This window comes from Taudactylus pleione, unplaced genomic scaffold, assembly GCF_031769625.1.
Source record: "Taudactylus pleione unplaced genomic scaffold, aTauple2 ptg000377l, whole genome shotgun sequence".
Taxonomy (NCBI): domain Eukaryota; kingdom Metazoa; phylum Chordata; class Amphibia; order Anura; family Myobatrachidae; genus Taudactylus; species Taudactylus pleione.
The window spans coordinates 210,069-237,846 of record NW_028284778.1 but is presented as its reverse complement, the minus strand read 5'-3'; the positions used below and the strand labels follow the sequence as shown (position 1 = coordinate 237,846).

At 45.7% G+C, this 27,778-nt stretch overlaps 1 protein-coding gene across 3 annotated transcripts; it reads right to left on the bottom strand.

Moving 5' to 3' along the window:
- Positions 1-4,449: 4,449 nt before the first annotated feature.
- Positions 4,450-26,217, bottom strand: LOC148507966 (uncharacterized). Of its 3 annotated transcripts, XM_088445138.1 has the most exons (5): positions 26,142-26,217; positions 25,871-26,053; positions 18,995-19,081; positions 9,125-9,233; positions 4,450-5,442 (listed from the first exon to the last, which is right to left on the bottom strand). In XM_088445138.1, exons 3-5 carry the CDS (start codon positions 19,016-19,018, stop codon positions 4,517-4,519), a joined length of 1,059 nt encoding a protein of 352 aa, XP_088301264.1. In that variant the 5' UTR covers positions 19,019-19,081; positions 25,871-26,053; positions 26,142-26,217; the 3' UTR covers positions 4,450-4,516. The 3 variants fall into 3 exon arrangements, with proteins under 3 accessions (XP_088301264.1, XP_088301263.1, XP_088301265.1); XM_088445137.1 differs by having other exon boundaries at positions 25,871-26,211; XM_088445139.1 differs by lacking the exons at positions 25,871-26,053; positions 26,142-26,217 and adding an exon at positions 23,446-23,703.
- Between the last annotated feature and the right edge of the window lie 1,561 nt (positions 26,218-27,778).

The following is a 27,778-nucleotide window of genomic DNA, read 5'->3' as shown; positions in this document are numbered from 1 at the left end:
CTAACACTGCTTAGTAAATAGACCCCATAGTGCATTTTCTACACAGAGCAATATTGCGGCTTGGCTATGAGCTGCTACATATAGAGGAGCCATTATATTTAACTCACTTGTGTCAGGACTATGTGAGACTCTAAAATGTGGGGAGAATATTTGTAACTTTGTCCTATTAAGGTTTTGGACGTCAAACCTTAATCGTCATATATGTTCATCCAAGCATATTTTATATGTATTCGTTGATTCTAATAATTGTTGCTATATGATCCAATATATATTTGGTTAAATACATAGTTTACAAACTAGCGCTGGACTTTTTCTTTGTTTTAGATCAAATAAAAACTCAGTTACTTTGCAGCGTATTTTGCGTTGCCATTTTGAAGGGCCTGCGCAGGCCCAATCCGCATGACCTGCACTCAATTCACAAACAGGGACGCTGCGACGAGCTGTATATTTAAAGGGATCCGTTTCCGCTGACATTAAGCAAAATGAGTCTTTGTTTCTGGTGAGTTTAATCTTCAGATCAACAGCGTTTAAAATTAGTTTACGTTGGTGAAAAAGGTCACAGTGCAGCGGTCCTAGTAATCCAACCGCACGACTGCGCAGTTGCTCTTGCGCATTTTCTGAAGCCTGTATTCGCACTGTCCATCGCCCGGTTATGTTTTCCAGCCATGGCTTTAAAAACATAGTTTAGGTTGTAAACCCAGTATTCTAGTCAGTTTAGCGCCGGCTGTGAGCTGGTACAACCGCTTACTGTTGAAGGATACGCTGCGTTCAAGTGGATCGTACCATAGCTTTTAACCACACTCCAATTCATGTTGCACAATTTCTGCGTTGATTACGTCAAGTAGCACATCGATTGTTTCATAATAACCGGGTTTATTGCACACCTTCGTGACACCTGCATCCTGTCCATCCTAGTTATTTGCATTTTACAATCACGTATATCCAAAGTATTCCAAGTGTGTGGTATTTGTATTTCAGTAAGCGCTACCTCCCATTCACCATTTAAGTGTATCGACTTTGCAAGTTTTGTTGTGTAGTTAGAAACCTTATTATGTGGGAAAGCATCCGCTGATGCATTACTGGGTAAGGTTATGTAAAACGATTTGTCATCCATTGCATGCCTTGTTTAGAGTTTGTTGCGGTTTATATATCTTATATGTGATGCAGCGACCCAACTGTTACATTTTGCGCCACTTGACTAATGAGTATTTTTGACCTCTGACCGTCTTATGTTTTAAAATCTTTTCCACCTTGTAAATTCGATTATAGTTTTTGGGTATGCTTTGAAGCTCTTCGGGTAAAAACTGCCTGTTATAGCTTCGCTGCACAGACCTATCAACGTATTAAGAGGGGTATTCAGTATGGGAGCGAAAAGTCCATGCTGGACTTTTCACTCCACTTCGGAGATTTTTCTGGGATAAAGTATCGGGCGCGCGCCCGCTTTATCCCCGTATTCAATATAAAATCTCCGAAAACGGGACCTGGCGAAGTGGGATTTGCGTAAAAAAAAATAATTTTACCTGGAAAAAATTGTAGGAGCCCCCTAAAGTTGTAAAAACATGGGGGATCACTATGGGTACCCCCGTTTTAGCCTGCAAATGAAAGTCGGGGATTTAAATAGCTGCAGCAGGTGCTTTTTTCCCGACATTGAAGTGATGCAGAAGAGCACTTAGGTTATTATTTTCGGGTTTTTAAGTGGTCCCATCAAATTTGGGGTACATGAAAATGGGTACTAGCATATTTTGATGTCCCTAAAGTAATTTTTTTTAAATTCTGCATTTGTGCACCTGCCGCTATAAATCTATTCTAGAATACACCTGCCGCATACTTGCAGAATAGCCCTGAACCTATTTCCCTATTGTTAAACAATTTTTTCCCATTTTTTTTTTCACCCCAATTTTTAAATACATTTTTTGGGGTGTCCCTATTTTTTTTTACAACTTTTTTTGACACAGTTATTTTTTAAATGTCATCCCAGGGGTGCAGGCTATTTTTTTTAAGCCTGCACCCCTAAACCCCAATTCTGCACTTTTTTTCGACACCTATTCAATGGTGAAAAGTTATCCCCGTTTTTTAACAAAGACTTTTCGAACCTGCAAAAAGTCTTTGAAATTGAATACGGTGTAAAACTAAAACCTGCGATAATGACGTCATAGGTGCGATATTAACGCAAAAACTGAGTTTTCGCTCCATATTGAGTTACCCTGAAAGTGGCTTAAGTCCTTTAGTGTTCGCACCCCTGTATGACATATATTTCCTCTGTTCAAAAGCTTTGTGAAAAATATCCTTATATTTGGAGATGTGTATATGTTCACCGACGGCTCAACGCGGCTGTATTTTATTACTTTTAAAGTAATCACCGTACATCGTCTTGAAAATACTCAAAAGGGCTAGATGCATTAATTTCACACGGCGTACACGTAATCGTTCTATGGTATGTTATTATAGCTGTATATGAAGTCCTGTAAAACATATCTAAGTATTCTGCGCTGTGAAATAGCGCCATATCCGTGGTCATAAAGTCCTATTGAAGTGTTCTATAACAGTTGCTTTCACAATCATTATTGGTTGTGAAATTATACATATCGTATATTTCTAACACTTTTTTTTAGGAATTAGGTTAAGAAACTCTTTACAGTGATCACTTTGCAGCTTCTTGGTATGCAACCATGCTGGAATCATTTTTCAAAAACATTAACGGTCTTAATCATTAGGCTTACAGCCCAGGCTCTCTTACTGAATATATCGATAATGGTTAATATATACTTAAAACCATCGTTGTACTTCGCAAAGGTCTATGAGTGAGACCAAGTCGCATTGCCATTGCTGATTTATATCCGATACGCAGATCATATTCCTTTTATAGTTTTTCCTAGCTGGTTTATGTAATGTATACGTATCTTGTTTTTGTAGCCATTTTTATTATCAGCCCTTTTAAATGCACCTTTATTTGCCTTATATTTATCAAGGCCGCTATAACTGCCAGGGTTTAATACAGTGTAATACGCCTTTTTCATCCACTTTTTTTGGTTAGCCACGCGGCGTAAAAGGCTGGATCTTTTGTTTGTAGGCATTGCAGACTGCTAGAAAAAAAAGATTTCTGTTTTTTACTTTTATAGCTATATTTAAATTATACCGATTGTTCATATGGTCTTTCAATGGCTGTTTGTCTAACACATTATTTCAATGAAAACTAATTTTATAGAAAATGTATATAAAGATGATCACATTAATATCAACTTCTTATAAAATTTATATAAAAATTATATAAAGTTAATATTAATTTGATAAACACTATTCAAAAGGGAAGGAAATCTGGGAGTGCCAGGGGAGGGGTTAGGGGCGTGGTACCTGTCAAATTAAGTTTGAAGAAAGGAGGTTCTCTATCTACTTCCCTGTACATTTTGCAGAATATCAGTCTGCCCCTGATGTTTTTCCTGGAGAGAAGCTGCCCTTCTTGATACCAGGCCGTCCTCAAAAAAAGTCTTTGTCTTACTGTGCGTGCCTGCTGCCATTCCTGAGCAAGCTCTGCACTGGTTGTGCCCGATCCCGCAACTGAATCAACTTTAGCAGACGGTCCTGGCACTTGCTGGACATTCTTGGGCACCCTGAAGTCTTCTTCACAACTATTGAACCGCTCTCCTTCAAGTTCTTGATGATCCGATACATGGTTGATTTAGGTGCAATCTGACTAGCAGCAATATCCTTGCCTGTGAAGCCCTTTTTGTGCAAAGCAATGATGACTGCCAGTATTTTCCTTGCAGGTAACCATGGTTAACAGATGAAGAACAATGATTTCCAGCCTTCTCCTCATCAACACTCTCACCTGTGTTAACGAGAGAATCACTGACATGATGTGAGCTGGTCCCTTTGGGGTAGGGCTGATATTCAGTGAAAAAGTTGTTTGTGGGAATAAGTTCACTGTCATGGCAAAGAGGGACTTTGCAATTAATTGCAATTTATCTGATCAACCTTCATGACATTCTGGAGTATATGCAAATTGCCATCATAACAACTGTAGCAGAAGAGTTTGTGAAAACCAATACTTGTGTCATTCTCAAAACTTTTGCCCATGGCTGTATATGTAAATAAAACAAAATAGCCATATCGAATTTTGAATATATATTATATATATATATATATATATTAAAAAAAAAAAAAGCCATATACCATAAATTTGCATTTGCACTTTGGCCTCATAATTTTGTAAAAAAAAAAAAAAAAACTCCTCTTAGCGAGATAGGTACAGGTGAAGAAATTAATATCAACTTTATACCACTGATAACACTAATAGAAAAAGAGGATCTAAAATACATTGCACTTGAGCAATCTGTCAGTTTTAGGTTAATGACACATACTACGCCTTTGTGGATAATGATTACATTATTGCTTGTCAATAAATTGCATAAACCCAATAAATCAGTGATGACAATATAAGATAGCATAATATATCATATACTCTTAACTTTTATTTGCAGCCAGCCTGTTTTATGTCCATTATCTCACATATATTGCTTTACACTTGTGTGTGGATTTTCTGGTGTCTAACAAGATGAGATTTCTCTGTATAACATTTCTCACACTCAGAACATGGAAATAGCTTCTCACCCGTGTGAGTTCTCTGATGCGAACGAAGATGGGATTTTCGTACAAAACATTTTCCACACTCAGAGCATGGAAATGGCTTCTCACCTATGTGAGTTCTCTGATGCGAACGAAGATGGGATTTTTGTGCAAAACATTTTCCACACTCAGAGCATGGAAACGGCTTCTCACCCGTGTGAGTTCTCTGATGCCTACAAAGATCCTTTTTTTGTGCAAAACATTTCCCACATTCAGAGCATGGAAATGGCTTCTCACCCGTGTGAGTTCTCTGATGTTTACGAAGTTCTGCTTTCAATGTAAAACTTTTCTCACACTCGGAACATGAAAAGGGTTTTTCTCCTGTGTGAGCTCTCTGATGTGCAACAAGAGCGGATTTATCTGTAAAACATTTCCCGCACTCAGAACATGGAAATGGCTTCTCACCTGTGTGAGTTCTCTGATGTAGAAGACGATGTGCTTTCATTGTAAAACATTTCCCACACTCCGAACACGGAAACGGCTTCTCACCCGTGTGAGTTCTCTGATGTGCAATAAGACATGATTTATATCTAAAACATTTCTCACACTCTGAGCATGCAAATGGCCGCTCACCAGTGTGAGTTCTCTCATGTCTAACTAAGCGCCGCTTCTGTAGAAAACATTTATCACATTCAGAACAGGGAAATACTTTGTGACCTGTACTAGATGAAGCAATATTGGAGTCATCAGTAGAACATTCCTCATTATCAGATGGATCAGGTGACATATCATCACCGTGACGTACGCCATGCATATTTAGGGAAAGGGGGTTTTCTCCAGGAGAATTTCCTGTGATGTTGTCATCTTCTATTTTCAAATCTGAAAACAAAATTGGATATCCATTAGAGGTGCTCCTGCTATCACATCCTTGTGCTGGAATTAAAATAAATGTATGGTAACAGAATTTACACAAGGGAGCATTTTTTTATATTATTAGTCAACTAAAGAATATTATTTGGTAAAACTAAACACTTATTACCATTATATATGAGCAAACAGTACAGGAGGTGCTAAAGTTGCAGTAAGTTCCAGCCATGAGTTCACAATGGAAGTTTTGCAGCTGACACATAAGTAGCAAACAAAACCCCAAATACAGGGCAGCAGCCTCTATACAGATGTGTCCTTTATTACTGCTGCTACAGTCGCACCAAATAGCCCCTCTCAGTGCACCAGGTCCTGTGCAACTCCAGCGTCTTTTTTGCTCAAAATGTAAATCTTATTCGCACAACAGAAACACATAGAAGCAACAAAACTACATTGCTAGCGTACCCTGACCATGATCCCTAGTGTGTGCGACATATGTGCCTCTGTGTGTGACTGAGTCATAATCTGAGTATAAAGGGCTCAGGTTCTAGAATCTGCAGCTTTTCCCCCCACGCCAAGTTCTGTTGTGGTTCATCTGCGTATATCTACGTGTGTAAAACCAATTCGGTTTACGGTTAAAGTCACAGCCTAGCGTATTCTGGTACACTGTGAGAGGCTTTGTGCTGTAATGTGACTAAGAATCAAAATTTAAAGAAAGATACGGTACGCTGCTCCTTCCCGAGTGTCTCAATTATGCCGGGCACCGCACGTCATATGGGAGCACGTGCGTCCAGTGGGGACACATCTCAACTGCAAGCTTCGATGCTGACAAGCCCAGAGATAAAGTGCAGCAGTGGGACAGAGGAGTAGGGCACAGGAGGAGATGGCACAGAGTGAGAGGTGGGGGGGCTGTATGAGGATAGAGCAGGTGAATGGAGCAGGGCACACCTGGGTGAGAGATAAAGGGCAGCGGTGGGATAGGAGTAGGGCACAGGAGGAGATGGCACAGAGTGAGAGGTGGGGGGCTGTATGAGGATAGAGCAGGAGAATGGAGCAGGGCACACCTGGGTGAGAGATATAGGGCAGAGCAGTATACAGGGAAAATTCAGAGGAAATAAGCAACAGTACAAAGTACCTATGAGCAAAGACTGGAGAGGAGCTGGTGTGTGGTGTGAGTGGTTATAGATCCCTGTGCCCAGGAATGTAAGTGTGTGTGAAGTGTGTGCTGTGATAAGACTGTGTGGATATTGCTTTGGTACTGCAGTGTTTATCATACACATACTGAGAATGAAACACTACATCATGTATTGAATCTGTTTGCAGCACTGGCTGCAGTACCCCATGTTCACCAGAGGGGCTGCTCTGCTGGTGTTTCTGTGAGACATCCAGTTATCAACTCGTCTTATGGTGTGGTCCCAGCTAATGACCTGCACATGTCTGGCTGTTATATACTCGGCAGATCACTGACTCTACATTACCAGAAGCTGGTCTCTGCTTTATCCTGTTTGTTCCAGAATCCCTGTTGTTGTGGACATCTGCCAGTATCGGTTGCATCTGTCAAAACTAGTGTTCCCGCTAGGCTGTTCAAACGAGTCGCTGCAGCCTGCCCGATTTGTAAGTGCTGAAATGCGTTCTGCTGTAAACAGTCATCCCCACCCGCAGGCCACAATGTCACAGAGCTGTGACGTGCCGGTGAAAAAAATCACAAGTGCTGGACACGCCGCCTGTAGGGATAAAAAGGGGGTGCGTCTCAAGGACACGCCTCCCTTTCTGAGTGACCACACCCCATTTTCGGGCACGTGCTGAAGTGCCTTTTTTTTGACAGATGTCCTGCCCCAGCTTGAAGACTAGAATCTACATATTACAATCTGCTTATATTTGTTACTTGTATCCTGCTCTGCAAAGACCTGGACCACCTGTTACTGTTTGTATATCTTAGACGGTATATGTTCATAATATCAACATTCTAACGTCAACAAGAGAATATCAACATGGTCTGAATGCCGACATTAACAGAATGTAAACAGTAGAATGTCGAAAGGCAATTTTTGGACGATTTTAGGTTAAGCGTTAGAGTTAGACTGCGATTAGGGTTAGGTTTAGCGTTAGGATCAGGGACGCTCACCTCCATAGCGGAAAACCACATGGTCGCCATACCGCCTGTCAACATTCTAAATGTCGACAAATTTTTACCACAGCCAGAGACTTGTTATATGATTATTTATCACCTTACCTGTAATCACCTATTCCTGTTCCTCCAGCCACTGCTCCTCTACCCCTGTAATAAAGCCTATTTTACCACTAACCTCAATCTTGTATAAATGACACTAATATATGTGAGTATGATGCAAAGCCCCCATGTAACATACTGAGGAATTATTACACAAGGGAGATAATGGGTGTTCACATGTGATACTGTACAGGGAGGATAATGGGTAATGTCACACAGGGTATCATCCCCATGATTAGTGATGTGCCGTGCATGAGCCGTTTCCAGGTATGCCGCTGCAGTAAAAGTCCTAACTTTGGGTCCGGGCAGCGCTGGGCTCATCCGGGTGGCTCAGCCGGTGCCCGGGCCGTGACCAATAGGTCCCGCACGCCGCTTCGCCGTCCTGTCCACCCAGTGCTCACTGCTGAGCAGTGTGTTTGACAGGCTGGGGGACAGGGAGCACCTTTCTCTGCCATGGACAGGTAGGGCCAATATAAAATATTTTATTTTCTGTAGAGACCATTGTGGTTGTGTTTTTTTTATGTGGGGACAATGTATAAATACTTTACTTTCTGAGGGGCTCAGAGTGATTGAGAATAATAGGGACTGATGGCTCCTGATGTATGAGATACACCAGAGAGTGTGGGGAGGAGACTGGTCAGATCTCTGGGCTGGTAACACACAGTGACATGATGTGAGGGGGAGAGCAGGAGTATAATAGGGGCTGATAGCTCCTGACTCCCACACTCGGCAGATACTTCCCTCATTAGTCTGTAGAGACAGAGGAGGGTATATAGGATAAGAGACTGCTGTAGTGACAGAGGAGGGTGTAGGATAAGAGATGGCTGTAGTGACAGAGGAGGGTGTAGGATAAGAGATGGCTGTAGTGACAGAGGAGGGTGTAGGATAAGAGATGGCTGTAGTGACAGAGGAGGGTATATAGGATAAGAGATGGCTGTAGTGACAGAGGAGGGTGTAGGGTAAGAGATGGCTGTAGTGACAGAGGAGGGTGTAGGATAAGAGATGGCTGTAGTGACAGAGGAGGGTATATAGGATAAGAGATGGCTGTAGTGACAGAGGAGGGTGTAGGGTAAGAGATGGCTGTAGTGACAGAGGAGGGTGTAGGGTAAGAGATGGCTGTAGTGACAGAGGAGGGTGTAGGGTAAGAGATGGCCGTAGTGACAGAGGAAGGTGTAGGATAAGAGATGGATGGCTGTAGTGACAGGGGAGGGTGTAGGATAAGAGATTGCTGTAGTGACAGAGGAGGTTGTAGGATAAGAGATTGCTGTAGTGACAGAGGAGGGTGTAGGATAAGAGATTGCTGTAGTGACAGAGGAGGTTGTAGGATAAGAGATTGCTGTAGTGACAGAGGAGGGTGTAGGATAAGAGATGGCTGTAGTGACAGAGGAAGGTGTAGGATAAGAGATGGCTGTAGTGACAGAACAAGGAGAATATGTGACTCTTCTGTACTTAGTGATTATTACTCACCTGTGGTGATAGCTGTAGGGATTTCCTCCTCCTTACACTGCTGATCACACATCACATACGTCGCTTTCTCCTCTACATTTTCTTCTTTTATATTAGTCAGTTCTTCACCCTAAGTCACCCACAAAACAATAAAACACAATAATAATATCGGATTATCAGCTGCTCTATGTTTATACAGGGGAAAGTCACTTTGGTATATGAGGAGATCCTTATTTCTATCTACTTGATGCTCCTATCTGTAATTGCTTGTATTGATTAATGTAGAAAGAAGGGTCTATTGTACAAATACAATGCCTATTCTATGTGTAAACACTTACTACATACACTCGCTAGTAAAGGGTATGTTGGTTCGCAAATTGGGTCAAAGTTTGATTTTTCGGTTTCTGTTCACTAAAGCACATACACATCATATATTCCATACACAAAAAACCTTACGGTTTCACATGTCCCATTAAGGCTTCTTAGATATGATCTGAAACCTACTGAATTCCTGCCACTGAAACTCAAAAAAAAGCAATGAAATTACAAACATTAAGGCTGACGCATAAATGGACGTGCTCCTTGGGCAATACAGATATGGTATGCCATGACACCCTGTGGTTAACTGCAGATTCAGCACTCTCACAGAGTGAGATTGCTGTCACTCACAAAATGGTGGAGCTGCAAATGCACAGAATTGTGTGCTCATTGGAACACACACATGCAGTCTATGCAACTGAGGTCAGAGCAGTTATGTGGCACACACATCCCACTCAGTGCCCACAATCTTCCCATTCGGTCACCTTAACAATCCCACTGGGTTCCAACCATCCTTCTCACTCCATACGTCAATCTCATTCAGACTACACTGGCTTCCTAATTGCTCAAACTACACAGTCTCCCTAATTGATAAAACTATCATACTTTGTCTATGCATGTACAGTATCTTTGCCTCCATTGTGCTCTATCTTCCCCAATCCCTGCTGTTGTGTGGGCTCCCAACTGTTCTAGTTCTTTATTCCCTAATCCGCACCAATTTGTTTTTCCCCATCAACGCCGCCCTGTCTTTCTGCATCTGTGCCACTGTTTCCTTCTATCTGCACCACTACCTTCCCCGAAGCCATGCCACTATGTTCCCCCCACACACCACTCTCTTTTTCCCCCACCTTCTGCACCAGTCTGTCTTCCCCAATCTCTACGGTTGTGAATTCTCCCATTTGTGCTAGTCTGTATTCCCCCAAACTGACTTTACCCATCTGTGTTGCTCTGTCTTCCCGCGTCCATGGCACACTGTAACACCCCATACCCTGGGCGGTGGGTGCCAGGTTGATGGTGTAAAGTGTCCTCCCCCTAAAGCATAACCAGCCCTGGGCTTTTTGCTGCCGGTCCAGATTGTGAAAATACAGGGGACAAACGACAGAGGTCCCCTGTATTTAGCACAACCAGCACCAGGCTTTTTTGAGCCAGTCCTGGTTGTCAAACATGAGTGGTAAGGTAAGAACTTACCTTTGTTAACTCTCTTTCTTCGAAGTCCATAGGGTCCACAGTGAGACCTTGGGGTGTAGGTGATGGGAACCAATCCGGGCACCACGAAGTTAAAGCTTTACAGGTCCCAGGATGCATTGGGTCCACTCTCCCTAGACCCCGCCCCTGAGCCAGAGGCACCTCAGTTGGTAAGTAGCAAAAGGCCAGAGGAGGAAAGAGAGAAGGAAGACTGGAACACTCAAGAATCAGACACTCACAGAGGAGACGGGAAACCGGTGACCAGCAAAGCAGCCCATATAAAGCCAGGTGCGTCAGGGCGGGTGCCCTGTGGACCCTATGGACTTCGAAAAAGAGAGTTAACAAAAGGTAAGTTCTTACCATAACTCATTTTCTTCTTTAGGGTCCATAGGCTCCACAGGGAGAACTAGGGGATGTCCCAAAACAGTAATTTTAAGGGTGGGGATACTCCTGCACTGAGAGAATCCGGCACCCCAAAAAAAGCATCCTGAGAGGCAAAGGTATCAAATGCATAGAACCTTAGAAAGGTCTGGATGGAAGACTATGTGGCCACCTTACAAGGCTGAACAGGCGAGGCGCCCACATACCGAATAGAATGAGCCTTAACAGAAGCCGGAACAGGCAGGCTTCCTGTGTGTGTAAGCCTCTGAGATAGTAATACGAAGCCATCTAGCCAATGTTTGTTTCTTGAAAAATACATAAAGCACTAACAAGGAGTCTGATTTCCGAAAGGAAATGGTACGGTCCACATAAATCCTGAGAGCACGGACCACTGCAATGAGGCCTCACCAGCCGAGAGGTCTGATGACTGGAAGGCTGGTATAATAATTTCCTGATTATATGGAAATTAGAAACCACTTTAGGAAGAAACTCAGGGCGAGTGCGAAGCACAGCCCCTTCCAGGTGAAATATCAGAAAGGGAGGACGACAGGAGAGCGCCCCCAATTCTGACATCCCCCAGGCCGAAGCTAGTGCCAGGAGAAAGTGTGTCATGGCTGTTAACCCCTTGAGCTCCACCGAATCTAGTGGTTCAAATGGAGGACCCTGGAGGGCCCGAAGAACTACCGCCAAATCCCAAAGGAGCCACTGGGGGGGACAAAGGGAGGTTGAACCAGAGAACACCCTGCAGAAAGGTGTGAATATCCGGGAGTGGAGCTATACTTCGTTGGAACCACACAGACAGTGCAGAGACATGCACTTTCAACGAGGCCAGTCATAGGCAGAGGTCCAATCCAGCTTGAAGGAATGCCAATACTCTGGGAACACAAAACACTTGAGGGTCGTAATCCCTTAAGCGACACCACTGGAAATATGCATGCCACACTGTGTGATACATCCTGGCCGAAGAAGGTATTCGTGCTCTAAGCATCGTGTTGATGACAGAGCCAGAGAATCCTTTAGACCTTAGGAGGGATGTCTCAAGAGCCACGCCGTCAATGACAGACGATCCAGGTTCAGTTAAAGGCAAGGACCTTGAAATAACAAGTCCGGATGTTGAGGCAATAGGAACGGAGTGTTGATGGAGAGACTCTGTAGATCCGAGTCCCAATGACGTCTGGGCCAAGCTGCAGCCACCAGTAGAACAGTGCATCCGTCTTGCTTGAACTTCCGAGGAACCTGAGGAAGCACAGATACTGGAGGAAATAGGTATGCAAACTGGAAGGTCGACCTCACTGACAGTGCGTCCACCAAGCTTGCTACAGCATCTCTTGTTCTGGACCCGTACACTAGCAAATTGTGATTTTGTGATGGGAGGCCATGAGGACCACCTCTCGGAGGCCCCATTTGTCCACTAGGAGTTGAAACACTTCTTGGTGAAGAGACCATTCCCCTGGATGCATGTCGTGACTGCTGAGTAAGTCCACTTCCCAATTGAGAACCCCCGATATATCCTCTGGCTTGGAAGTAGGGCGTCTGGTACTCCAGGCCTGTTTCTTAGGCTTATACACAGTTGCAGATGCACAATGCGATCATTACTATTCACATTTAAATGTATTTTGAAATTAAATATCTGGGCTGTCTTTTGGGGTGCCCTGTGTCCCAGATGTGAACCCTAGAGTGTTAGGGACTTGTCCAATGAGTAGACCTTGACGATGGTGGGCAGGCCCGTATCATTGGCCACTGACATGCTAACTACCTCTGATATTATATTTAATTTCAAAATACATTTAAATGTGAACAGTAATGATAGCATGGGGCATCTGCAACTCATTTTTCTGTATATATCACTTTAAAATCTCAGCATGATGGCACCTTTCATTACTATTAGGGGGAGAGATGTATGAAGCTCAGAAGCGCTATCAGCGTTATGTGCGCTGATACCGCTTCTCCCCGCCCCGGTCATTATCAGCGCTGCTATCTACGAGATAGCCTGGGCCATGTATGACCGCTCGCCCCGCTGCAGCTGTCACTATCGACAGCTACAGCCTGGCGCTGCCCTATTCCCACAGCAGGGACAGTACTGCGGGGATCTCGCGATATAAGCAGCTGCATCTCTAATGTGGCCCACCAGAGCCCTCTGAGCCTCCTCCTCCAGAACATTGGCCCAACTCTCAATTGCTTTGGCCACCCATGAAATGGCCATGGACGAACGGGCAACAGCTCCTGAGAGAGAGTAAAATCGATTTCAGGCATGTCTCCACCTTCCTATTTGTAGAAACCTTCAAGGAGGGGATGGAAGGCATAGGTAGCGCAGCAATTTATATCAAGCAAGTAACATGAGAATCCACCGCAGTTGGTGATTCCCATTTCTTGCAATGAACCTCAGGGAATGGATAACATGAGGCCAAACACTTCTGTGGTTGATACCTCTTACCAGGCGATTGCCAGGCCTCAGCCATGTGGTCTACCAGCTGGTCAGAGAGGAGGAAAACGGCCGAAGTCACCTTACCCGTTTAAACTGAGGGTGTTTAGACTTAGGAGCAGGTTCGTCATCTTTTATAACGAATATGAATCTGACCACCTGCACCAAAGCAGGGACACTTGATTTAGGCTACACCTCCTGTGGAGGGGAATCAGAGTCAGAAGCATCATCCACCTTCCCATCGTCTGACGACATATCTGTGTCGAATAGTTGTGTTGACTGGAAAAACACCACAGGGCGCTTAGATGCCTTCTTAGGCCTGTCATGCCGTAACATGGTCTGAAAGGCCGTAGAGGAAGCTGCCAATCTTTGTATTGAATTAGATAAAACATCCACCGAGGGTGGCTGCATAGCTTGTGGTAGTCCCTGAAAGGGAATGAGACGATTGTGGTACCGGAGGGGATTGTATGAACTGCGGTAAACCCTGGTAAGGAGCAACAGTCTGTAGTACAGAAGTAGACTGCAAAAATTGTAGGATACCCAGAGGGGGAAGGATGGCTTGTTGAGGTAACCCCATATGGGACAACACAGCCGGGCCCGCCAGGCGACCCGCAGTGGAGGCCATGACTTGAGAGAAAAACGCCCAAGGGGGATCCTGTCCCATTATTGAGGTGCCTCTGGCTCGGGGGCGGGGTATAGGGAGAGTGGACCCAATGTATCCTGGGAGTTGAAAGCTTTAACTACGTGGTGCCTGGATTTGGTTCCCATCACCTACACCCCAAGGTCTCCCTGTGGAGCCTATGGACCCTGAAGAAGAAATACAGGGGACAAAAGACATAGGGGTTCCCTGTATTTAGCACTGGACTCAGCGAGCTGATCCTGGTTTTGGAAATACAGGGGACAAAAAGAGTAGGTGTTCCCTGTATTTTCCATAACCCAAGCTTTCTAGCAGGGGGGGGGGGGGGAAGAGACAATGCCACAGCCAAAAGGAACCCTTTCACCAGACCCCTGGCCAAGGCATTAACCCTGACCGCTAGTCAGCCCAGGCCGGGAATCCCTGGGGACCCAATAAGGTGGTCCCTTTCTCCAGGGCACCCCAGGCCTAGGCTCATGGCCCGGGGTTACCCCCAGCAGCCCCGGGTGGTGGGTGCCAGGTTGATTTTGTAGTGCAAATAAAGTAAAAATATTGTCTTTTGCAGTTAAACTACAGGTCCCAGCAAGCCTCCCCAGCGTGCTGGTACTTGGAGAACCACAAGTACCAGCAAGCAGGACATTAAGAGCCTGCTGGTACCTGTAGTACACTTAAATATTAAAATAAACACATTACACCGATTTTTAAAATACTTTATTTAGCTGCACCTTTCAACTGGGGGCGGCGGCCTTTAAGCTCTTTTACGGAGCCGCCGCTGCCCCAGGGCTTCCATCATCTTCAGCTGGCGGGCGCCTGGGCTTCCGTCGTCTTCGCCTGGTGGGCGCCAACTTGTCAGGTCTTCTGCTATCTTCACCTGGGGGTTGGCAGCCAATTAGCTCTTTTACATGGCCGCCACTCATTAGGGCTTCCAGGGTCTTCTTTCTTCGGGAACTCTTCACTGCTCCCTCCCCGCCATCAGACTGCCATGCCGCCACCTCATGCTGGCTTATATAAGCCAGCCAAGGGAGTAAGGTGATGACGTTGTGAGCCGCGATTGGCTCGCACCGACCATCTTTTAACTTAAAAAATGGCGCTGAGGCAACATTTTATTAAATTGGCACCACTGCCGAACTCGGCAGAATAATTATTACCTCACAAATGCCCCATCATATAGAGAGCGAGCTTCAACTTGTTGCGCAACCTCACTAGGGGCCTCATTCAGAGGCGGTCGTAGGATGCAAGCGGTCATTCTGAAACAGGGCGGCCGCTTGCATCCTGAATGGCCGCCTCCATGTCGGTCGTTAGGCTGTGGGTTAACACCCACAGCTCTAACGACCGCTAAGGGTGATGGTCGCGATGGTAAAGACCATCGCGACCATCGGGGCTTACGACGAGACCCTAAGGGGGGTGTACAGTCATGGCCAAAAGTTTTGAGAATTACACAAGTATTGGTTTTCACAAAGTTTGCTGCTTTAGTGTTATTAGACCTTTTTGTCAGATGTTACTATGGTATACTGAAGTAAATTACAAGCATTTCATAAGTGTCTAAGGCTTTTATAGACTATTACATTCATGCAAAGAGTCAATATTGCAGTTTTGACCCTTCTTTTTCAAGACCTCAGCAATTGGGTGGAGTTTGTCACAATTTGTGGGTTGTTGTTTGTCCACCCGCCTCTTGAGGATTGACCACAAGTTCTCAATGGGATTAAGGTCTGGGGAGTTTCCTGGCCATGGACCCAAAAGATCAATGTTTTGTTCCCCGAGCCACTTAGTTATCACTTTTGCCTTATGGCAAGGTGCCCCATCATGCTGGAAAAGGCATTGTTCCTCTCCAAACTGTTCTTGGATGGTTGGGAGAAGTTGCTCTTGGAGGATGTTTTGGTACCATTCTTTATTCATGGCTGTGTTCTTAGGCAAAATTGTGAGTGATCCCACTTCCTTGGCTGAGAGGCAACAACACACATGAATGGTCTCAGGAGGCTTTACTGAGTGTCGCAGGCGCAAAGCTGTTGCGGGCCCAGACGCTCAGCGGCTCATAGGATGCCATACTTGGATATAAAAACTGCATGCAAGTTCTAAAGGTTTTACAAGTGATATTTAAGCATATATGGATGCTGACACTGGGAGTCTCAGTCATTGCAGAATCGGATGCGTGGATGTACACCAGAAAACGGCTTCGTAGTGGCATTTGCATAAAGTCGCAGGCGCAAGAACAGCAAAAGATGCAGACAGAGACGCGGCATCATCATTTATTAAATGACTGGTGTGGGGATTCCGGCACCGGCATTCTGAGCACTGTGATCCAGACAGCCGGGATATAAACTACATCGCCCCTATCCATATGTTAGTTTCCAAAGCCACCATCATTATAAATGAGCACCTGCACCAGCCTGGCCTTTGACACAAGAGATCTGCCTGAAAACAGGCAAGATCCATCAACACAACTTTATGCAACGCTGCACCAGTCCCATAGTGTATAGTATGGACACACGCGGGATCAGAGCCGACCCTGGCCAAATTAGTGCCCTAGGCATAAGTTTTGCTGGTGCCCCCCCCTCCCATGTGGGATCCCAGAAATGGGTGTTGCCTCACAGAAAGTGGTGTAGTTTCATTGTGCTGTGCTCCCATCCCATGCAGCCTCATTCTCCCCTTATGTCTCTGCAGCCCCAGTCAAGAATCTGCTTTTTTTCTTCAACTGTATGCTTCTTCTGTCTTTTCCAGGACACTCATTTTTCAGGTTCTTGATGTTCCTCTCTTTGTGTCAAGCTCCTCTTCAGCCATCCACCATTACAGAGCCTCCTGCTATCTTATTTCATTAGTGCAGTGTGTCTGATGTTCTATAGGGAACATTGCTCCCTCACATCACAACACCCCAGGCTCTCTCCTCATAGCACCCCTCTCCCAGCATAGCACCCATCACTCCTCTCCCCTCACTGCACAGTACCCTCACCCATCACCACTCTCCCCTCACTGCACAGCACCCTCACCCATCACTCCTCTCCCCTCACTGCACAGCACCCTCACCCCATTACCCCTTACTGCATAGCACCCTCATCCATCACCCCATACTGCATAGCACCCTCATCCATCACCCCTCTCCCCTCCGTGGACAGCACCCTCACTCCATCACAAAATGTGTAATCGGTGTCCACATTTTGTGTTTTTTTCTCAGATATATGAAAAGTCAAACAGGAAAAAAAAACACATAACATGTGTGGACTCCACAGTGAAGTCAGCCAGACTGACATACTTTTACAACAATCACAGTAAGTTATAACAACATAAATTCAAGATGTCAGACTCAGACATTGGATTAGTTTAAAAATGAAACTCACTCACTTACTTACTTCCCGTGTCACTCCTTCGTCACCCCCTGCATCTCTCCAGCGCAATTCCCCCTGCTACTCACCAGCGTCATTCCCCCATTTCTCACCAGCATCATCCTCCCTGCATCGCACCAGTGTCATCTTCCTGCATCACTTCAGTTCATCTCGTTACGTCACTCCAAGTCACACTGTGTCACTCCTGGTCACCCCACTGTCTGTCCAGCTCATGGCCCCTATGTCTGTGGAGCGCCGGCCAAATATAGCCCATCAATGACACCCAACGCCTCTGTGTACTGTATATTTATTTATTAAAAATGATTTATTGAATTATTGCCCCCCTCTTTATGTATATTTACAGTCACTCTCCTCCTGACCACCCACCAAACTCTCGCCATTATAGTTTTTACTCACTACTCACAGTGGTGATCGGTGTGAGGGGTGTCTGCTCCACTAGTTTCCCGTCAGGGAGGTTCCTCTGAACAAGAATGAAACAGCTGAGCCACATCTTGTTCCAACCACAGGCAGAAGGGGAGGCACCATTCACATTACCTATTGGACGCGCACAGCAGGAACTCTGTGACTCCTCTGACAGGACTCAATTGATTGGCAGCCAGCGGGGACGGGGCGCTTGAGCACCTGGGTCTCAGAGAGCCAGAGTGAGAGGAGGGGTGGGGATCGCCTTCATCCTCTTATTTGTTATGGCACCTGGCCAGCTATGGCATACTAATAATGAGTCCGTTTGACTTATTGCTATAGCCAGCAGCTGACCCCTTCAATGCGGTGGGCACCGCCGATAGTTCTGCTAGCTGGACCCCACACTGCCTCCTCTACACACGCGGCTGCATGCTACCCGGTCACAATTGTGGTCCACGGTAGCCAGAAATCCGTCTGCCCATTCAGCCTCTTCCCCGCTCCTGGCTGCAGGCTGAGCTCCGACTGTGGTAGACAGAGCAGCCGTCCGCCCATCTAGGAGCCCCAAATATCTGCCGATCCTAGGTTTGGAATGCCCCTAGGCATTTGCCTAGGTTACCTATGCCTAGGGCCGGCTCTGTGTGGGACCTACTGCCCATAACTACAGACAGGAACAAAGCAGAGAAAACAAATATAACGAATACCAAGGTAATCTTCCTTTATAATGTCAGTGTGAAAAGGTTATAGATGTCCCCATGTAAAAAGTCTGTGTAACATTTGGCAGCCGAAACTGCTGTAAATCTTATAAAGAAGCACAGAATGAGCCTAATAATATATAGGCTGTAATAACTGCTCCTATAGAGGATTATTATTACCAACTACATCTACATGTACAGTTCGGAAAACATAACAATTTAGGAATGTGACCTAAAATATTTCTGACTGGACTTATGGGGCCATCTCAGTGATCAAAATCACTAATTGTGAAGTCTGTCTCCCAGACTCCCTCACCTCCCCAGTCAGGTCCCTGTGTTAGTAATAGAGATAATAGTGATGTCACAGTGACACTCCCAGACTCCCTCACCTCCCCAGTCATGTCCCTGTGTTAGTAATAGAGATAAGAGTGATGTCACAGTGACACTCACAAACTCTCTCAACGTTCTATTCACTAGATGGATAATCACTAATGAACTTTAATAAACAATTTAATTTCTGACCTTGTATATTCTTAACGTTTCCATGACGGCGTCTCTACAGGACTCTTCTGGTTATTGTCTTTGTGCCCTTCTCACAGCTTAGTCACTCTGCAAATAGGTGACAATAACAACACATGTAAAACAAAGAATAAGGAGCCCAGTAACTGTGACTATGTGTTTGCCCTATTAATTACATTGTTATTTTTAAAAACTGGAATTTTTTTCCAAATCTATATTAGCATATAATAATTAGGTCTGTATGACGGCAGCTCAGTCTAGCTGGTCTATTGATTGTAGTGGGGTAACCCCATTCCTTGGCAGAAGCCCCCGTTATCTCCCGGAGTGTGCCGATTCGTTAACACAGTACCCCACACTGATTATAATGCTCACAGCTAATGAGAGTAACAATATTAAATGCAGTAAGGAATGAGCACACTCCTAGAGATACAGAGCAATAATATACAGACAATACCAGACAATACCATCATTCACCCATCAAAGGACAAAGTTATAACTTGTTATCATCTAGAAGTCACTGCATACAAAGTCTTTTTAGGATATTAATCTGCCGGCTGATTGGAAATACTGTCAGAGTGGATTTCTGTATTGGGGTCAAATATAATAGTTTAAAGACATCAGCAGCTTATTCAGAAACACAATCACATAACACACCCAGACATTATACAGCACATGTACAGCAATCACATAACACACCCAGACGTTATACAGCACATGTACAGCAATCACATAACACACCCAGACATTATACAGCACATGTACAGCAATGACATAACACACCCAGACATTATACAGCACATGTACAGCAATCACATAACACACCCAGACGTTATACAGCACATGTACAGCAATCACATAACACACCCAGACGTTATACAGCACATGTACAGCAATCACATAACACACCCAGACGTTATACAGCACATGTACAGCAATCACATAACACACCCAGACGTTATACAGCACATGTACAGCAATCACATAACACACCCAGACGTTATACAGCACATGTACAGCAATCACATAACACACCCAGACATTATACAGCACATGTACAGCAATCACATAACACACCCAGACGTTATACAGCACATGTACAGCAATCACATAACACACCCAGACATTATACAGCACATGTACAGCAATCACATAACACACCCAGACGTTATACAGCACATGTACAGCAATCAGGGCCTGTGGAGGGCGCCGCTGAGTTTCCCTGGCAAAAAAAATGAAGAATGTCTCTGATAGACATTCCTCATCTCTATGGCATTGGCAGCGGGTAAAATCTGCAGCCGCCACCCCCGCAGGTGCAGTTTTCCCTAACCCAGGGCTCAACAAATCCCGGGGGCCAGATTTTTGCTGTGAGGGAGGAAGCAGATCCTCATCAGCGTCGGCGGAGATTCGTGCCTATAGTATTGCGGTGTTCATATCCTGCACAGGAGTGCATGTGCTGAGTGTTGCCTGCCGTGACTGCTGTGCCTCTGTCCGTCCCAGCCTGCACTTACCACTCCTCTCCATCCTGGCCTGCTCTGATCCCTGCTGTCTGTCCCAGTCTACTCTGATCCTCCTGTGCGTCCCGGCTGTCTACGGTCTCCTATCTCCAGCTGCATAGAGCTCTCCAGTAGTAGGGTCTATGCGTGGCCAGGGATTGCGGAGCGGCGTCAGAGGGATAGTGGTGTAACCAGGAGAGGAGTGGGGTTTTGTTGTACTTTCTGGCACCATTATTTTATGTGAAATGTGGTCCGCTATTACTGGAGGGTGGGGGGTGGAGCAGGGGAGCTGTGAAGGGGCCTCCATTTTACTTTATCCATTCAACTGTGACCACTTTGTGGACTAGTATAGTGTGTATAAGTTGCATAACACACAAAGTTGTGCTCCACACTCACTCCTGTAATTCTATGGGTGGCGGGGATTTACAGTGGTCTGGCACCTACACTTTCATCCTGGCTCCTAGATTTTTGAAACATTTGTCAAGCCCTGCCCTAACCCCACTAAAGGGCCGGATTATCCACTAATCGCTGTGTTGCAGTAGACAGGAATTTTTTTCCTGCTACAGCAGCCTGCCAGTTTTCATCCGAGGCCCCGCCCCCTGACCATAGCCCCGCCCCCAGTAACGGTGGCTGCGACCCCCCTCTCCCCTCCCGATCTAAGATCATTAGCTCCTGCCCCATCATTGGGCGACCCTCTCACGGGCAGGTGCTCCTTACCTGCTATGCTTCTTGGCTTTCCTCTTAGCTCTACAATTGCCCCGCCCCCAGCTCTCCTCTCCTGCTCCCATTGGCCGGGCATAGTGTGGATGCAGTGTGCAGTCACTGCAAGAAGATGATAACAGCAATGCAGTGAGAGAGTGATAGACAGCGCTGCCGTGTACACACTGCACAGGGGTACCTCAGCCCTTCTCTCCTATGAAGTCTGTCCCATTGTCCTCTTTGCCATTCCTGCCTCTGCCCCCTTCCTAGATGTTGCTTTTCTCTTTCATCTTTCTCCTGTCCTTTCCCCATACATGTGCCTTTGCTTCCTCCCCAGATACCCGCAAATATTAAGTATTCCCTAGATGAATAATTGATATCTGCTGCGTCCCTCCACTTCCGATGGCAACCGCAACCCCCAGATGTTTCTATGGGGGACGCAATGCTGTCAGATTTAGCCAGCTCCGGAATGCAAAGCTTCCCGTAGTTTGGCTTCCGCATCATACTCCTATGGGCTGCTCTGCACAAAATTTACTAAGAGTATTCAAGAGGGACCCTACCAGGTAGTGGCCGCCGCGCACGTATAGTCCATAGACTGTGCATGCGCAGGATCCCAAGAGGGGGGTGAAGAGACAGCTGACACATTCTGCAATGTGATCATAGGCACTAATATAGCGCCAGGTCTTAGAGTATGCGATTATTGATAAATGGGCCCCTAAGCGTTTAGGAAATCTTCTCCATTTTGAAAAATGCTTTTTTTCCTTTTAATCATTAAAGGTTTCAAAATAGGATATTTTTTTCTTAAATATACTTTAACTACTCTTTAATGTTTTTTTTTTTAATGTTATATATACATACATAAGTTAGATTTGGCGCACAGTTATATTGGTCAATAAACCTGATGGGATGCTGAGAGATCTGATGGACATGGAGAGTTGATGGTATACGGGGCTCATCAGTACAGGGCAGTAATGAGGGGTGTGCGAGCGGTCCATAGCACAGGGCGCAGGGCCTTGGGGGTGCCACCGTTGCTGTTCCCTGGCCCCTGTATTATTTGTTGTATCTAATAAAATAGAAGTCACTGTGGCCCTGTCCCCTGTAGTGTAAAGCTGCAATCTGCTGCATATTACAGTCGGTGGGGCTAGGATGACAGGATTCAGTGCAAACTGCATCATCCCAACTCCCAGCTGCCCACTTCAGTCAGAAAGCGGCTGGCACCGGGACACTGGATAACTATGTCTGAAGACCGGGAGAGCCCCCCAAATTCAGGACTCACCGGGACCTTCCAGGAGACTTGGAAAGCCCTACATCCTCTCTAGTGGTCCTTGTTTGCCCATTGAAAGCTCAAACCTGCGTCTTTCTGCTGAGGGCACTGACTGCTTGAGCTTGCATATGATACGACCATTGTTATTCCATTAGCGATCTATCAGGGAGAAGGCACTATCGCACCTCATATTTTTTACTTCATATTTAATGAGTTGATACTGAGGACTACGATTGTGAACAGCACGTGAGCAATACTAGTCTTATTGTTTTTTTGTGATTGTCATTGACAGTAGGATGGCACTAATGCTTGTTTTTCTGCTGGCAGTCAGTCTCTTTGTGCCAAGTATGTTGCCATCCATAGATAGGCAGAAGGGATGTGTGGCACATACATACTGTTTTATGTTTGTGGGGGGTGCTCGACTACAGCACATGCGCTGGGGAAAGCAGCACCTGGCACCCAGCATACTTATAGGCAGATAAACCAATCACATACCCAGTGATCACTGTAGGTACAGGGTGCTGATCTGTAGGGATACATCACGTCTGAAATTTTGTCCTTCTAAATTAAAATATGCCCCCCTCACTGATCAGCACCCTGCACCTAGTGATCTCTACATAATTATATACAGGACAGACACGTAGAGTAATTACGTCACACCACCAGCATATTCACACGCACATATACAGCAATCACCTGCACAACCTGTATAGTCACCCATGACAGAACACAGCACACATACATGTACATACAGCAATCACCAGCACAACCTGTATAGTCACCCATGACAGAACACAGCACACATACATACATGCACACGGCTATAACATGTACAAACTTAGAGCTCTTACTAACACTCCTCCAGTTATCACATCTCCTTCACTCCTCACACCTGCATCACCATCACCGCACCCAACCTGTGCCCACCCTCACTGCACCCAACCCGTGCCCACCCTCACTGCACCCCACCCGTGCTCACTGTCACTGCAGCTCCTCACCCCGTTAGCAACCTCTGAAAAAGCTCTGTCTCTCTCTGGGCCGGGACTCAAAACTTTTTTAGGCCGCCGCTCGCCGATTTCTTCTTCTCCTTCTCTGGAGACTACAGAAAAATGGCCTCCGCCGGTCTGTAGTGAGGACACTTGTACGAGTACAGTATGTTACTCTAGTGACTGCTTGTACAATGCATGGCGTGACTGCCGGAAACAGGTTACTGAGCCCGGATATAGCCGCGTCCTCCTGCACAGTACAGAGCACAGACTGTCTGGTGCTGAGTGACTGGCCGCCGCTGGCCTAGGGCGGGAAACTGCAGCTGCTGCCCCTCCCCATACCCGGGCAGTGCGGCTACAGACGCAGCTGCACTGACCACCAGCACCACTAACCCCCAGCATCCAGTTCAATGATTGGACAGTTGATCTGTCTGCCATTCCCCACAGCAGTGATGGATGCAAATCATCAATAACACACACACACACACCATCGATAGTACCACCATGCCATCGATGTTAATCGCCTACTGCAGAATCGACAATTAACCCACCGATAACCATCCCTACCCGCCACCACAATGGGAGGAGGGGACCTACACTGAAAGCTAAGGTGCATACACACGGAACGATTCGCTACATGAGCGACATCGTCCTGTGGGCCTAATTCAGACCCGCTCGCGAGCGCTAAGCGCTCGCAAGCGGGTCGATGTTGCCCAAGTGCGCATACGCACGACGGAGGCTGCTCCGTCGTGCGCATGCGCGAGACCCGGATAGCGACGGGAAGCCGTCGCTCCGGGTCTCGCACCAAAGGGGGTGTGCTGTCGATGGTGAGAGACAGCACGCCCCCTTTGGTGGGCGTGGCTGGCCAGACGGAGGCGTTCCCATGGGAACGCCTACCGTCTGGGTCCAGCCCCACTGACATCACTAGTGATGTCAGAGGGAGTGTTTTTGGCTCTAATAGAGCCAAAAGCACTCTGGGCTTGCGGCCAACGAGACCCTACCGCAAGGGTCTCGAAGCAAGCCCGATGGTCTTGACCATCGCGACCATCTTTTTGGCCGCTCGCATAAGCTGTGGGTGGTAACCCACAGCTATGCGAGCGGCCAGGAGGCCGCTCCAATAATAGGTAGGACGGCCCTGATTCAGAGCGAGCGCTCTTGTCAGAGCGTCCGGCTCTGAATCAGGCCCCGTGTGTCTCCGGCAGGGGTGTGCTCTATGTCGTTAACGACACAGAGCACAAACACTGAACGAAATCAAGAACAATATCGTTCAGTGCCGGACAATGGCCACCTTCCCTCATCCCCGAACATGTTCAACCTGACAATATCATCAGGTTGGACAGGAGGTTCGGGCGATGAACAGTAATGACCAACTACAAACGGTAGCGCGCATTGGTCGTTATCGTTCGGATGGGTGACACCAGTGGCGTAACTTCATCCAGGTTGCCTGGAGGCAAATGTTAGTGCCCCCTCCCCCCATTTAAAACCAGGTGCACCTGATCGTACAGACATTATTAAACTATATTTACTGTTACACTATCTTGCTTGTAATGTGAATATGGATGGAGAGCTCCCCCTTCCTCTCCCCCAGCACTTACCCCACCCCCATAGAGCTTGCAGTGGCAGTGCACACCTAAGGTGTGTACACACTGGGCGATAAAGTGGACGACTGAACTATAACGATATATTTATCGTTTAGTCGTCCACTTTATCGTCCATTTTTAACACCAAAACGATGAACGATAACGATGATGCACGTTCCCGCGGGTCGTTCGTCATTATCGTTCATCCGGTAAACATGCAGGCCAAGCAAATATAACAGCTAAGGCGCCAGTGGGGGTGTGTGGTTCACTCCGTCTGCTGGTGTTCAAAGCTGCACACCTATCGGGGGTCTTGCCAAACCACCAACAGTCGACCAAACAAACAAAAAAAATAGATAAGTGGCGCTAATCACTCACAGCAGATGGTATAAAAATGTTTATTAACAAATACACATGAGCACATCAAATATTTCCTATTTAATTCCCGGGAAAGGGATAATGCAATGTAAAAGCTCAATCAATATATAATCATAAAAAGACAAACATAAATAACAATTAAAAGCATATAAATAAGCATAGATCAGCATAAGACAACCAGCCGGTGGTTAGTGATGTCCAACATCCATATGATGTATTATAAATACAAAAACCGAATGCTCTTCTCCAGGTGAAACAGCTAGAAGCTGTACATGGTGACAGCTCTACAAGAAATCATATGTTAAATACAGTTCTAAGTCACTGTCACAATAGTATCAAGTAGGCCAGAAAGCAACAATGTTGGTAACACTTGTATCCGATCGGACAAACGCTCCAGCATAAACAGCAGATGAAAAATGAATGGGAGTAATATCAAAGTGGTACTAGAGTCTGGGTATGTATATATGCTCAACGGTACTCACAATCCTCCTCCTGTGTCAGCCGCTTCAGCGGTAATCGGTCTGTAGTCTCCGTGGCTCTAATTAATCCTCCAGGAGAAAATAAAGAGCTGATCCCCTCCCGACACTGCTCCAATCCGGACTAAGTGAACCTCACTCTCCTGCAGGTGTCCAAGCGGTATCACGTGTACTGGCCAGCAGTTAGGTCTAATAGTCGGGGGAAACGGAGAGAAAGCTGGGTAACTGCAACGTACAGTACAAGATGAAATTCCACCACCAGCCGGGTATACCATACCCTCAACACGTTTCTCCGCACTAGGCGGCTTTTTCGAGAGGCGGATGTGTGTGCTAGTGGTCAGTCAGAACCTGGCTATATAGGGCTAATAACCAAAGCAATTCAGGTGAATAAAAGTAATGAGATACAAGAAGCTGTTCCATTCAAACCTGAAATCCATAATAGTAATTGCACACAAATTAAACCAGTGTAGGGCAACATTGACATATATACTGTATTTATGTTCACCCATACATGCTACTAATATACATCTCACAATACAATACAAAAATTCATAAATTAATTAAGTACAATTAAAAACACAATTTATATATATATTAGATTCAATTAGGAACTTGACGTGCTATGATAATGGTTTCATTTAATCCCTGTGGTTTTAATGATTGGAGTCTCAATATCCAAGCCGCTTCTTGGCAACATAGTGTTCTAAATCTGTTGCCACCCCAATTAGTAATAGGTATCTGTTCTAATCCTACCAATCTCAAACCAGAGGGATCACTTTCATGGCATTCTAGAAACTGTCTAGGAACACTATGATTGGTACACTTATACCCCTTTTACACCAGAGCAAAAACCTGGGTTTTTGCTGGGTCTACCCGGGTCGCAGCTCAGTGTAAAAGGGTCCCTGAAAAATAACCTGGTTCAAGTGACCCTGCAATCCAACCCAGGTAGCTACCAGGGTTGGACCCAGGTAATGGTGCAGTGTAAACGGTGCAACCCGGGTTATCTGACCTTGGTCATGCCTAAAATGAGCTGATTGGTGGTTGTGGAGCATTCACCTCCCACTTTTTATGACCTCACAGGTTTAGCAGGGCAGACCTGAGTTCAGTGTGAACAGGGCTGACCTGGGAGTAACCCAGATCAAAGGTGCAGTGTAAATGGGTCTGACCAGGGTTGGAACCATGTCCAAAAACCCAGGTCGGACCTGGGTTTTTGGTGGAAAAGAGGTATAATTTACAATGTTTCTCCTATGCGAAATATGCTGGCCCCCAGTTTCTATAAGAATCCCCAGAATCAGAAATTTGGGGTTAGGCAGAGGACTATTACTGGTACAAGCATATGTGGTTTTTATAGATGTAATCATAGTAAATGTACTATCAAACATGTAGCTAATAAAACAAAGATTGTGTTCTCTAGTCAGACCAATAAAGAATTCAAAATAGACTCATTCATTAATTGCAATTCAGATTATGTTGTCTACCTGTTATACTGTCCTTGTAATATATATTATGTGGGTCGTACCATGAGAAATTTGAAATGCAGATTTATGGAGCATAGGAGAAATATTGTAAATAAGCTATAATTTATTTGAATTTACAGTTCATCATCCTATTCACGTTAATCAATTATTAACATAAACTCTGCGGCAACAAATAAATCAAATCCCATGTTGGTTCAAACTTTAGTCCTGACCTGATAGAACAAATGGTATAAAATCTGTTCATTATCTAGACAACAGATGATACAGGAAGCATTGGTTCACATTAATAAACATGTCTTGTAACACATAGTAAACCTAGGGCCTAATTCAGACCCGCTCGCGAGCAGGTCGATGGTGCCCTAATGCGCATGCGCACGACGGAGGGAGCTCCGTCGTGCGCATGCGCGAGACCCGCATAGCGACAGCCAAGCTGTCG